We start from the raw sequence: 12,006 nt of genomic DNA, 5'->3' as shown, positions 1-12,006 counted from the left end.
GGCATAGCTTAAAATAAAAAAAGTTTCCAATTATTATTATTAAATGTGCTTCATTCCCATGGTAATATTTGTTGAAAAGATATCTAGGTAGGTTTCAGGAGCACTATATTGCAGGAAATGGTGCTCATGCAAATAGATAACATTACTTCAAAATTACTGCCACAAAGTGCTTCACTCTGGTACGCATACGTCATTTGCTTTTCAACTAAAGATACCAAGAGAATGAAGACAATTTTAAAATTAGAAAGTTGTTTAAAATTGCATGCTCTATCTGAATGATGAAAGAAAACTTTTGGGTTTAATTTCCCTTTAAATATTTAAATTTGAGTTATCTTTAATAACAAATGGTGTAATTCTAACATATAGCAGAAGGGTAATTAGTGATTGATATGAATTCCTGTGTGATACATGCAACAGTAATCGCGTTATTTACAGTAATATATTTTATATACAGTAATATGTTATATACAGAGAAATGTATACAATTACTGTTATATGCAGTCATTTCTGTTATTCTCAAGGTAACAATATTTCTTCTGTTATGTGTGATCAGTCCACGGGTCATCATTACTTCTGGGATATTATCTGCTCCCCTACAGGAAGTGCAAGAGGATTCACCCAGCAGAGTTGCTATATAGCTCCTCCCCTCTACGTCACCCCCAGTCATTCTCTTGCACCCAAAGACTAGATAGGAGGTGTGAGAGGACTATGGTGATTATACTTAGTTTTTATAACTTCAATCAAAAGTTTGTTATTTTACAATAGCACCGGAGCGTGTTATTACTTCTCTGGCAGAGTTTGAAGAAGAATCTACCAGAGTTTTTCTTATGATTTTAACCGGAGTAGTTAAGATCATATTGCTGTTTCTCGGCCATCTGAGGGAGGTAAAAGCTTCAGATCAGGGGACAGCGGGCAGTTGAATCTGCATTGAGGTATGTCGCAGTTTTTATTTTCTGAATGGAATTGATGAGAAAATCCTGCCATACCGTTATAATGACATGTATGTATACTCTACACTTCAGTATTCTGGGGATGGTATTTCACCGGAATTACTCTGTAAAAGTACATTAAACCTTTTAATAGGTATTTAATTCATGTTAAACGTTTTTGCTGGAATGTAGAATCGTTTGCATTTCTGAGGTACTGAGTGAATAAATATTTGGGCATTATTTTTCCACTTGGCAGTTTGCTTGTTTTGATTATGACAGTTTCGTTTCTCTCTCACTGCTGTGTGTGAGGGGGAGGGGCCGTTTTTGGCGCTCTTTGCTACGCATCAAAAATTTCCAGTCAGTTACACTTGTATTTTCTGCATGATCCGGTTCATCTCTAACAGAACTCAGGGGTCTTCAAACTTCTTTGAAGGGAGGTAGATTCTCTCAGCAGAGCTGTGAGACTTATGTAGTGACTGTGTTTTAAAACGTTGCTCTGTGATTTTTATGTTTAAAATTTAATTAGTGTTACTTTACTAATGGGAACAAACCTTTGCTAACAAGTTGTGTTGTTTTTAAAGAGTGATGCTATAACTGTTTTTCAGTTCATTATTTCAACTGTCATTTAATCGTTTAGTGCTTCTTTGAGGCACAGTACGTTTTTGTTAAATAAGATTGTAACCAAGTTGCATGTTTATTGCTAGTGTGTTAAACATGTCTGATTCAGAGGAAGATACCTGTGTCATTTGTTCCAATGCCAAGGTGGAGCCCAATAGAAATTTATGTACTAACTGTATTGATGCTACTTTAAATAAAAGCCAATCTGTACAAATTGAACAAATTTCACCAAACAGCGAGGGGAGAGTTATGCCGTCTAACTCGCCTCACGTGTCAGTACCTGCGTCTCCCGCCCGGGAGGTGCGTGATATTATGGCGCCTAGTACATCTGGGCAGCCATTACAGATAACATTACAAGATATGGCTACTGTTATGACTGAAGTTTTGGCTAAGTTACCAGAACTAAGAGGCAAGCGTGATCACTCTGGGGTGAGAACAGAGTGCGCTGATAATTCTAGGGCCATGTCTGATACTGCGTCACAGCTTGCAGAGCATGAGGACGGAGAGCTTCATTCTGTAGGTGACGGTTCTGATCCAAGCAGATTGGATTCAGATATTTCAAATTTTAAATTTAAATTGGAAAACCTCCGTGTATTACTAGGGGAGGTCTTAGCGGCTCTTAACGATTGTAACACTGTTGCAATACCAGAGAAAATGTGTAGGTTGGATAAATACTTTGCGGTACCGGCGAGTACTGACGTTTTTCCTATACCTAAGAGATTAACTGAAATTGTTACTAAGGAGTGGGATAGACCCGGTGTGCCGTTCTCACCCCCTCCAATATTTAGAAAGATGTTTCCAATAGACGCCACCACACGGGACTTATGGCAAACGGTCCCTAAGGTGGAGGGAGCAGTTTCTACTTTAGCTAAGCGCACCACTATCCCGGTGGAGGATAGCTGTGCTTTTTCGGATCCTATGGATAAAAAATTAGAGGGTTACCTTAAGAAAATGTTTGTTCAACAAGGTTTTATATTGCAACCCCTTGCATGCATCGCGCCGATTACGGCTGCGGCAGCATTTTGGATTGAGTCTCTGGAAGAGAACCTTAGTTCCGCTACGCTGGACGACATTACGGACAGGCTTAGAGTCCTTAAACTAGCTAATTCATTCATTTCGGAGGCCGTAGTACATTTAACCAAACTTACGGCTAAGAATTCAGGATTCGCCATTCAGGCACGTAGGGCGCTGTGGCTAAAATCCTGGTCGGCTGATGTAACTTCTAAGTCCAAATTACTTAATATACCTTTCAAGGGGCAAACTTTATTTGGGCCCGGTTTGAAAGAAATTATCGCTGACATTACAGGAGGTAAGGGCCACGCTCTACCTCAAGACAAAGCCAAAGCTAAGGCTAGACAGTCTAATTTTCGTCCCTTTCGGAATTTCAAAGCAGGTGCAGCATCAACTTCCACTGCACCAAAACAGGAAGGAGCTGTTGCTCGTTACAGACAAGGCTGGAAACCTAACCAGTCCTGGAATAAGGGCAAGCAGGCCAGAAAACCTGCTGCTGCCCCTAAGACAGCATGAACCGAGGGCCCCCGATCCGGGACCGGATCTAGTGGGGGGCAGACTCTCTCTCTTCGCCCAGGCTTGGGCAAGAGATGTCCAGGATCCCTGGGCGCTAGAGATCATATCTCAGGGATACCTTCTAGACTTCAAATTATCTCCCCCAAGAGGGAGATTTCATCTGTCAAGGTTGTCAACAAACCAAATAAAGAAGGACGCGTTTCTACGCTGTGTACAAGATCTATTATTAATGGGAGTGATCCATCCGGTTCCGCGGTCGGAACAAGGACAAGGGTTTTACTCAAACCTGTTTGTGGTTCCCAAAAAAGAGGGAACTTTCAGGCCAATCTTGGATTTAAAGATCCTAAACAAATTCCTAAGAGTTCCATCGTTCAAAATGGAAACTATTCGGACAATCTTACCCATGATCCAAAAGGGTCAGTACATGACCACAGTGGATTTAAAGGATGCTTACCTTCACATACCGATTCACAAAGATCATTACCGGTATCTAAGGTTTGCCTTCTTAGACAGGCATTACCAGTTTGTAGCCCTTCCATTCGGATTGGCTACGGCTCCAAGAATCTTCACAAAGGTTCTGGGTGCCCTTCTAGCGGTTCTGAGACCGCGAGGAATTTCGGTAGCTCCGTACCTAGACGACATTCTGATACAAGCTTCAAGCTTTCAAACTGCCAAGTCTCATACAGAGTTAGTTCTGGCATTTCTAAGGTCGCATGGATGGAAAGTGAACGAAAAGAAGAGTTCTCTCTTGCCTCTCACAAGAGTTCCATTCTTGGGGACTCTTATAGATTCTGTAGAAATGAAGATTTATCTGACAGAAGACAGATTAACAAAGCTTCTAAATACATGCCGTGTCCTTCATTCCATTCAACTCCCGTCAGTAGCTCAATGCATGGAGGTGATCGGCTTAATGGTAGCAGCAATGGACATAGTACCCTTTGCACGCCTACATCTCAGACCGCTGCAATTGTGCATGCTGAGTCAGTGGAATGGGGATTACTCAGATTTGTCCCCCACTCTGAATCTGGATCAAGAGACCAGAAACTCTCTTCTATGGTGGCTTTCTCGGCCACATCTGTCCAGGGGGATGCCGTTCAGCAGGCCGGACTGGACAATTGTAACAACAGACGCCAGCCTTCTAGGTTGGGGCGCTGTCTGGAATTCTCTGAAGGCTCAGGGACAATGGAGTCAGGAGGAAAGTCTCCTGCCAATAAACATTCTGGAATTGAGAGCAGTTCTCAATGCCCTTCTAGCTTGGCCCCAGTTAAACACTCGGGGGTTCATCAGGTTTCAGTCGGACAACATCACGACTGTAGCTTACATCAACCATCAGGGAGGGACAAGAAGCTCCCTAGCAATGATAGAAGTATCAAAGATAATTCGCTGGGCAGAGTCTCACTCTTGCCACCTGTCAGCAATCCACATCCCGGGAGTGGAGAACTGGGAGGCGGATTTCTTGAGTCGCCAGACTCTTCATCCGGGGGAGTGGGAACTTCATCCGGAGGTCTTTGCCCAAATACTTCGACGTTGGGGCAAACCAGAGATAGATCTCATGGCGTCTCGCCAGAACGCCAAACTTCCTCGCTACGGATCCAGATCCAGGGATCCGGGAGCGGTTCTGATAGATGCTTTGACAGCACCTTGGAACTTCAGGATGGCTTATGTGTTTCCACCCTTCCCGCTGCTCCCTCGATTGATTGCCAAAATCAAACAGGAGAGAGCATCAGTGATTCTAATAGCGCCTGCATGGCCGCGCAGGACTTGGTATGCAGATCTAGTGGACATGTCATCCTGTCCGCCTTGGTCTCTACCTCTAAGACAGGACCTTCTGATTCAGGGTCCATTCAAACATCAAAGTCTAACTTCTCTGAAGCTGACTGCTTGGAAATTGAACGCTTGATTTTATCAAAACGTGGTTTTTCTGAGTCGGTTATTGATACCCTGATACAGGCTAGGAAGCCTGTTACCAGAAAGATTTACCATAAAATATGGCGTAAATACCTATACTGGTGTGAATCCAAAGATTACTCCTGGAGTAAGGTTAGGATTCCTAGGATATTGTCTTTTCTACAAGAAGGTTTAGAAAAGGGTTTATCGGCTAGCTCATTAAAGGGACAGATCTCAGCTCTGTCCATCTTGTTACACAGGCGTCTGTCAGAAAATTCAGACATCCAGGCCTTTTGTCAGGCTTTAGCTAGGATCAAGCCTGTGTTTAAATCTGTTGCTCCGCCATGGAGTTTAAACTTAGCTCTTAACGTTTTACAGGGTGTTCCGTTTGAACCCCTTCATTCCATTGATATAAAATTGTTATCTTGGAAAGTTCTATTTTTAATGGCTATTTCCTCGGCTCGAAGAGTCTCTGAGTTATCAGCCCTACATTGTGATTCTCCTTATCTGATCTTTCACTCAGACAAGGTAGTTCTGCGTACTAAACCTGGGTTCTTACCTAAGGTTGTCTCTAACAGGAATATCAATCAAGAGATTGTTGTTCCATCCTTGTGTCCAAATCCTTCTTCAAAGAAGGAACGTCTTCTACACAATCTGGATGTAGTTCGTGCCCTCAAGTTCTACTTGCAGGCAACTAAAGATTTTCGCCAAACTTCTTCCCTGTTTGTCGTTTATTCTGGACAGAGGAGAGGTCAAAAAGCTTCTGCTACCTCTCTCTCTTTTTGGCTTCGTAGCATAATACGTTTAGCCTATGAGACTGCTGGACAGCAGCCTCCTGAAAGAATTACAGCTCATTCTACTAGAGCTGTGGCTTCCACTTGGGCCTTTAAGAATGAGGCCTCTGTTGAACAGATTTGCAAGGCTGCAACTTGGTCTTCGCTTCATACTTTTTCCAAATTTTACAAATTTGACACTTTTGCTTCTTCGGAGGCTATTTTTGGGAGAAAGGTTCTTCAGGCAGTGGTTCCTTCTGTATAACGAGCCTGCCTATCCCTCCCGTCATCCGTGTACTTTTGCTTTGGTATAGGTATCCCAGAAGTAATGATGACCCGTGGACTGATCACACATAACAGAAGAAAACATAATTTATGCTTACCTGATAAATTCCTTTCTTCTGTTGTGTGATCAGTCCACGGCCCGCCCTGTTTTTTAAGGCAGGTACATATTTTTTAAATTATAATTCAGTCACCACTACACCCTTGGCTTCTCCTTTCTCGTTGGTCTTTGGTCGAATGACTGGAGGTGACGTAGAGGGGAGGAGCTATATAGCAACTCTGCTGGGTGAATCCTCTTGCACTTCCTGTAGGGGAGCAGATAATATCCCAGAAGTAATGATGACCCGTGGACTGATCACACAACAGAAGAAAGGAATTTATCAGGTAAGCATAAATTATGTTTTTACCAATTTGTTTCGCCAATTTTACTCAGTGTATATTTGTTTTCTGAAGGAACTTGTCTGACAGGAGATGATGGAAAGGAGCACTCCACACCTGTCAGCCCAGAAGACTGTTTTATTGACGGTAAATTCTAAATAAAACTTTTTGAATATTTCCATTTATCCGTACACAGTTTGCATAGTTTTACTTATTCAAACTGCCAGTTTTTCTAGTGAATTGGGGGGAGGGGGGGGGGGGAATCACCATTGTAAACAATGTTTTTGCACAGAAATCCTGCTAGATTAGAATAAGACAAAACATTATACAACAAATAATAATAATTATTATTATTATACTTTATTTATGTAGCGCCATCATATTCCGCAGCACTGTTCATGGATACAGTTCATTTAAATAAAACAATATAAAACTTGTAAAAGACAGGACAACATTTACAAACACAATACAGGAGGAATTGAGGGCCCTATTGCCGTGGGAACTTACAATCTAGAAATAATATATTTATACTAATTTTGTCTGAAATGTGTTCATTAAAGGGACAGTAAACTGTTGTGCACAACTATAAAAGAATAGTTACTATTCACTATGGACTAAATTATAAATGAGGCGCTATCTTAATGTGCGCCCATAAAGGGGCAAATTTGTCAGTTCACAGGCGCTTGTTAAATAACCAGCCTCTGGTTAAAAATAAAGTTGCCCAAATTGCCCCAAAAATAAAGAGTACAGTACATTAAAGTGCCATAAAACAGGTTGAGATCTGTGCATATCCTAAAAGGGCTAATTAAGTAAAAATTGTTTAAAAATTGCTGGCAAGTATTTTAAAATAATTTTCAAAAATAAGCAAACTGACGTACATAGCTGTGCTTTCTGGAATAGACCGATCCACCCACCCCCCTTATCAGTGTTTAACATCAGAAACACGGGCATTGTATTTTAACTGAATTCACAGCAGCTTATTTGCTTCTAGGTATGCTCCAGCAGATGAGTGTTAAAGTCTTGCATTCTACCATATCAATGGGGGATATAGATGCAGCCATAAAAGGATTTGTGTGGGGGGAGTTAGAGTTGTACAATACGGACACTTAAAAAGAAAGTGTTACTGGCGAGGCACTGCAGTATAAATTTGCAGCTAAAACATAAATTATGCTTACCTGATAATTTCATTTCCATCTGTATGAGGAGAGTCCACTGCTTCATTCATTACTTGTGGGAATACAGAACCTGGCCACCAGGAGGAGGTAAAGACACCCCAGCCAAAGGCTTAAATACCTCCCCCACTCCCCTCATCCCCCAGTCATTCTGCCTAGGTAACAAGGAACAGTAGGAGAAATATCAGGGTATAAATGGTGCCAGAAGAAAAATAAAAGAAATGTAGGTCCGCCCAACGGATAACCGGGCGGGGCCGTGGACTCTCCTCATACAGATGGAAATGAAATTATCAGGTAAGCATAATTTATGTTTTCCATCTTAATATGAGGAGAGTCCACGGCTTCATTCATTACTTGTGGGAAACAAGCTCTAGAGGACACTGAATGAAAAAAAAAACTGGAGGGTAAAGGAGAGGCGGACCCTATTCTGAGGGCACCACAGCCTGCAAAACCTTACTCCCAAAAGCTGCTTCCGCCAAAGCAAAAACATCACATTTGTAAAACTTGGAAAAATTATGTTAGGAGGACCAGGTAGCCGCCTTACAAATCTGCTCCATAGAGGCCTCATTCTTAAAGGCCCAAGAAGAAGTCACAGCTCTAGGTGAGTGAGCCGTAATCCTCTGAGGAGGCTTATGTCCCACTGTCTGATTTATCAGCATGAAAAACTAGGTAAGGGGGCTCACATTGCAAGGCCGCCATCTCAGAGACTCTGCGTGCCGAGGCAATAGCCAGTAGAAAAAGTACCTTCCAAGATAGTAATTTAATGGCAACCGAGTGCATGGGCTCAAACGAAGTCCTCTGCAAAACTTATAGAACCAGATTTAAACTCCAAGGAGGAGCGGAATGTCTAAACACAGGCCTGATTCTAGACAGGGCCTGAACAAACGACTGAATATCAGGAAGCTCAGCGAGTTTCTTGTGTAACAGAGCCGAAATCTGTCCCTTTAAGGAACTGGTGGCAAGTCCCTTCTCCAGACTGTCCTGGAAAAGGAAAGGATCCTTGAAATCCTGACCTTATGCCAGGGATACCCACTAGCCTCACACCAGACTAAGTAGGTCCTCCACACCTTATGATAGATGTGTCGGGTGACCGGCTTCCTGGCTTGAATGAGAGTATCAATCACACTCTCTGAAAACCCTCTCTTGGCTAGGACTAAGCGTTCAATCACCACGCAGTCAGCCTCAGAGAATCTAGATTTTGTTGCACAAAGGGACCCTGTACCAGCAGATCTCTGCGACAGGGTAACCTCCATGGAGGAGACGATGACATCCCCACCAGATCCGCAAACCACATCCTTTGCGGCCACGACGAAGCAATAAGAATAGTTGAAGCTTGCTCCTGCTTGATGTGGGCCACTACTCGAGGTAGAAGTGGTAACGTGGAAATATGTAAACTAGGTTGAACCCCCAAGGCACTGCTAAGGCATCTATCAGTTCTGCCTGAGGATCCCTGGACCACGACCCGTATCTGGGTAGCTTGAAGTTAAATCTGGACACCATGAGATCTATCTCCGGTGTCCCCCATCTGTTGCAAATCTCTGCAAACACCTCAGGGTGAAGAGACCATTCCTCCGGTTGAAACAATTGTCTGCTGAGAAAATCCGCTTCCCAGTTGTCCACACCCGGAATGTGGAGCGCTGACAGCAAACAGTTGTGGGTCTCCGCCCATTCCAGAATCCGAGATGCTTCCCTCATGGCTAGGGAGCTTCTCGTTCCCCCCGGATGGTTGATGTAAGCCACCGAGGTAATGTTGTCCAACTGAAATCCGATGAACTGGGACGACCCCAGGAGGGGCCAAGCCCTCAGAGCATTGAAGATCAAGCTCAAAGTTCCAGGATGTTGATCGGAAGAAGCGACTCCTCTCGATTTCACCTGCCCTGTGCCTTCCTGGCACCCCAAACAGCTCCCCATCCTGAGAGGCTCGCGCTCAAGAAGGATGTCCCCTGGGACAGCCGATCCGGACAGAGCCACCAAGAGAGGGATTCTCTCGACCAGTTGTCCAGAGAAATCTGTGACATTGCCGTTCCATTGCCTCAGCATGCACAGCTGAAGAGGTCTGAGGTGGAACCTGGCGTATGGAATGACATCTATGCTGGATACCATGAGCCCAATCACCTTCATACACCGGGCCACAGATGGCCTTGAGGAGGTCTGGAGGGCAAGACAGCTGGAGGCGATTTTGCAACGTCTCTAGTCTGTCAGGAATATCTTCATGGATATGGAGTCTATTATCGTGCCCAGGAACAACAATCTGGTACTGGGAACCAGATAACTCTTTCCTGAGTTTAATTTCCATCCATGAGATTGAAGAAGTAGCAGAGCGCTCGAATGGTCCTCTGCCAGCCAGCAGGACGGAGCCTCGACCAGTATGTCGTCCAGGTAAGGCGCTACTGCAATACCTCTGGATCTCGCCACTGCGAGTAGAGCTCCCAGAACCTTTGTAAAGACTCTTGGAGCAGTAGCCAGACTGAAGGGAAGAGCTACAAACTGGAAGTGCTGGTCCAGAAAAGCAAATCTTAGGAACTTGAAGAGATCCTTGTGTATTGGTACATGAAGGTAAGCGTCCTTCAAGTCTATCGTGGTCATGAACAGTTCTTCTTGAACTAAGGGCAGAAAAGACCTTATTGTCTCCATCTTGAACGATGGGACCGACAGAAACTTGTTTAAGCACTTTAGGTCTAGAATGGGGCGAAACGTACCCTCCTTCTTTGGGACCACAAAAAGGTTTGAATAGTACCCTAGACCTCTCTCCGCTAGAGGTACTGGTACAATTACTCCTAGAGAGGAGAGATCATTCACGCACTCTAGAAAGGCATCTTGTTTCTCTGGTTTTGACGATAGATTTGACAAGAGGAATTTGCCCCTGGAAGGGTGAGATTTGAACCCTATCCTGTAACTGTGGGCAATGACTTCCAGAACCCAAGGATCCTACACGGTCCTCATCCAAGCCTCCGCGAAAAGAGATAGTCTGCCCCCTACGCGATCCACAGACGGATCGGGGGCTGCCCCTTCATGCCAATTTTGTCTCTGCGGGCTTCTTGTTCTGCTTGGCTTTAGTTCAAGACTGAGAAGGTTTCCAAGATCCCTTTTGACTGCTCGGGCTTCGCGGCAGGCTGCTGTCGTTGGGACCCTTAGGCTTATTTTTCTTATCCTGCGGTAGATAGGCACCCTTGCCCCCCGTTACCGTGGATATGATAGAGTCCAGGCCTGGACCGAAAAGAACCTTTCTCTTAAATGGAAGAGAGTGTAATCTAGATATGGACGTCATGTCAGCAGACCACAACTTCAACCACAGGGCCATCCGGGCCAAAACAGAAAAGCCTGATGTCTTGGCATTCAAGCGAATAATCTGCATATTTGCATCACAGATAAACGAATTAGCCACCCTCAGGGCCTTAATTCTTTCCTGTATCTCATCGAGTGTAGTTTCCACCTCGATCATATCTGCAGGAGAGTCACACCAATAGTTAGTGGCTCCCACCACCGCCGCGACCGCCGCTGCAGGCTGAAATAAGAACCCCGTGTGTTGAAACATCTTTCTTAACATGGTCTCTAATTTCTTATCCATGGGCTCCTTAAACGACGAACTATCCTCGAGGGGGAAAGTGGTGCGCTTAGCCAGCGTGGAGATAGCTCCATCCACATTAGGGACAGACCCCCACAATTCTAGCTGAGAGTCAGGAACCGGGAACAATTTCTTAAACGAAGAAGAAGGGGAGAAAGATGATCCAAGTCTCTCCCATTCATTCTTAATAATGTTTGCTATCTTTACGGGAACCGGGAAAGTTTGGGGCACTGCCCTGTCCTCGTAAAACTTTATCAAGCTTAGGAATAGAAGGTTCCTCGGGTAACTTCGGTTCTGGAACCTGTAGAGTAGCCAACACCTCTTTTAATAAAAAGCGTAAATGCTCCATCCTAAACCTAAAGTCTGGTTCCTCCGCAGCGAAGGTTTAGAGGCCGCAGATTCCGACCCAGAGAGAGAGTCCTCCGAAGTATCTGAGTCTTCTTCATCAGAGGATAATCTGGTCTCAGATACATTCAATGGAGTAGATGACCCCTGGGAAGGATAGCAATGTTTAACCTTTCGCGTAAAGCACTGAAGGCCGCAGACACCGCCGTTTGCAACTGATCAGCAAAATCTGGCAGCCACAGGGCCCCTCCCGCAGGAGGATTAGTAGTGCACTGGGGAGCTGCATGTGTAATTGGAGATGATTGTAGGGAACGCACCTCGCGGGACGGAGACCCCTCAGACATGGACGGCTCAGTGGTACTAAACATCTTGTTCTTTTTAGAGATCACTATTTTATTAAGGCATGTGGAACATAGTTGAGCAGGCGGATATACTGTAGCCTCCTCACAATAAACACAGACATTAGATCTAGGCAAAGAAGGAGTACCCTCTAACGCATCAGAGTCCTCCATAGCTTGCGCCTTTAATAT

At 44.3% G+C, this 12,006-nt stretch overlaps 1 protein-coding gene across 1 annotated transcript in view; it reads left to right on the top strand.

Moving 5' to 3' along the window:
* LOC128636524 (zinc finger protein 585B-like) overlaps window positions 1-12,006 on the top strand; it is a 101,334-nt gene that overhangs the window by 61,402 nt on the left and 27,926 nt on the right. The window contains exon 9 of the mRNA XM_053689523.1: window positions 6,470-6,541. Coding sequence (XP_053545498.1) covers window positions 6,470-6,541 — 72 coding nt within the window. The remainder of the gene's footprint in view (window positions 1-6,469; window positions 6,542-12,006) is intronic.

Source organism: Bombina bombina, chromosome 7 (assembly GCF_027579735.1).
Source record: "Bombina bombina isolate aBomBom1 chromosome 7, aBomBom1.pri, whole genome shotgun sequence".
Classification (NCBI taxonomy): domain Eukaryota; kingdom Metazoa; phylum Chordata; class Amphibia; order Anura; family Bombinatoridae; genus Bombina; species Bombina bombina.
The sequence above is the reverse complement of the archived record's forward strand: the minus strand, read 5'-3'. Positions and strand labels throughout refer to the sequence as shown.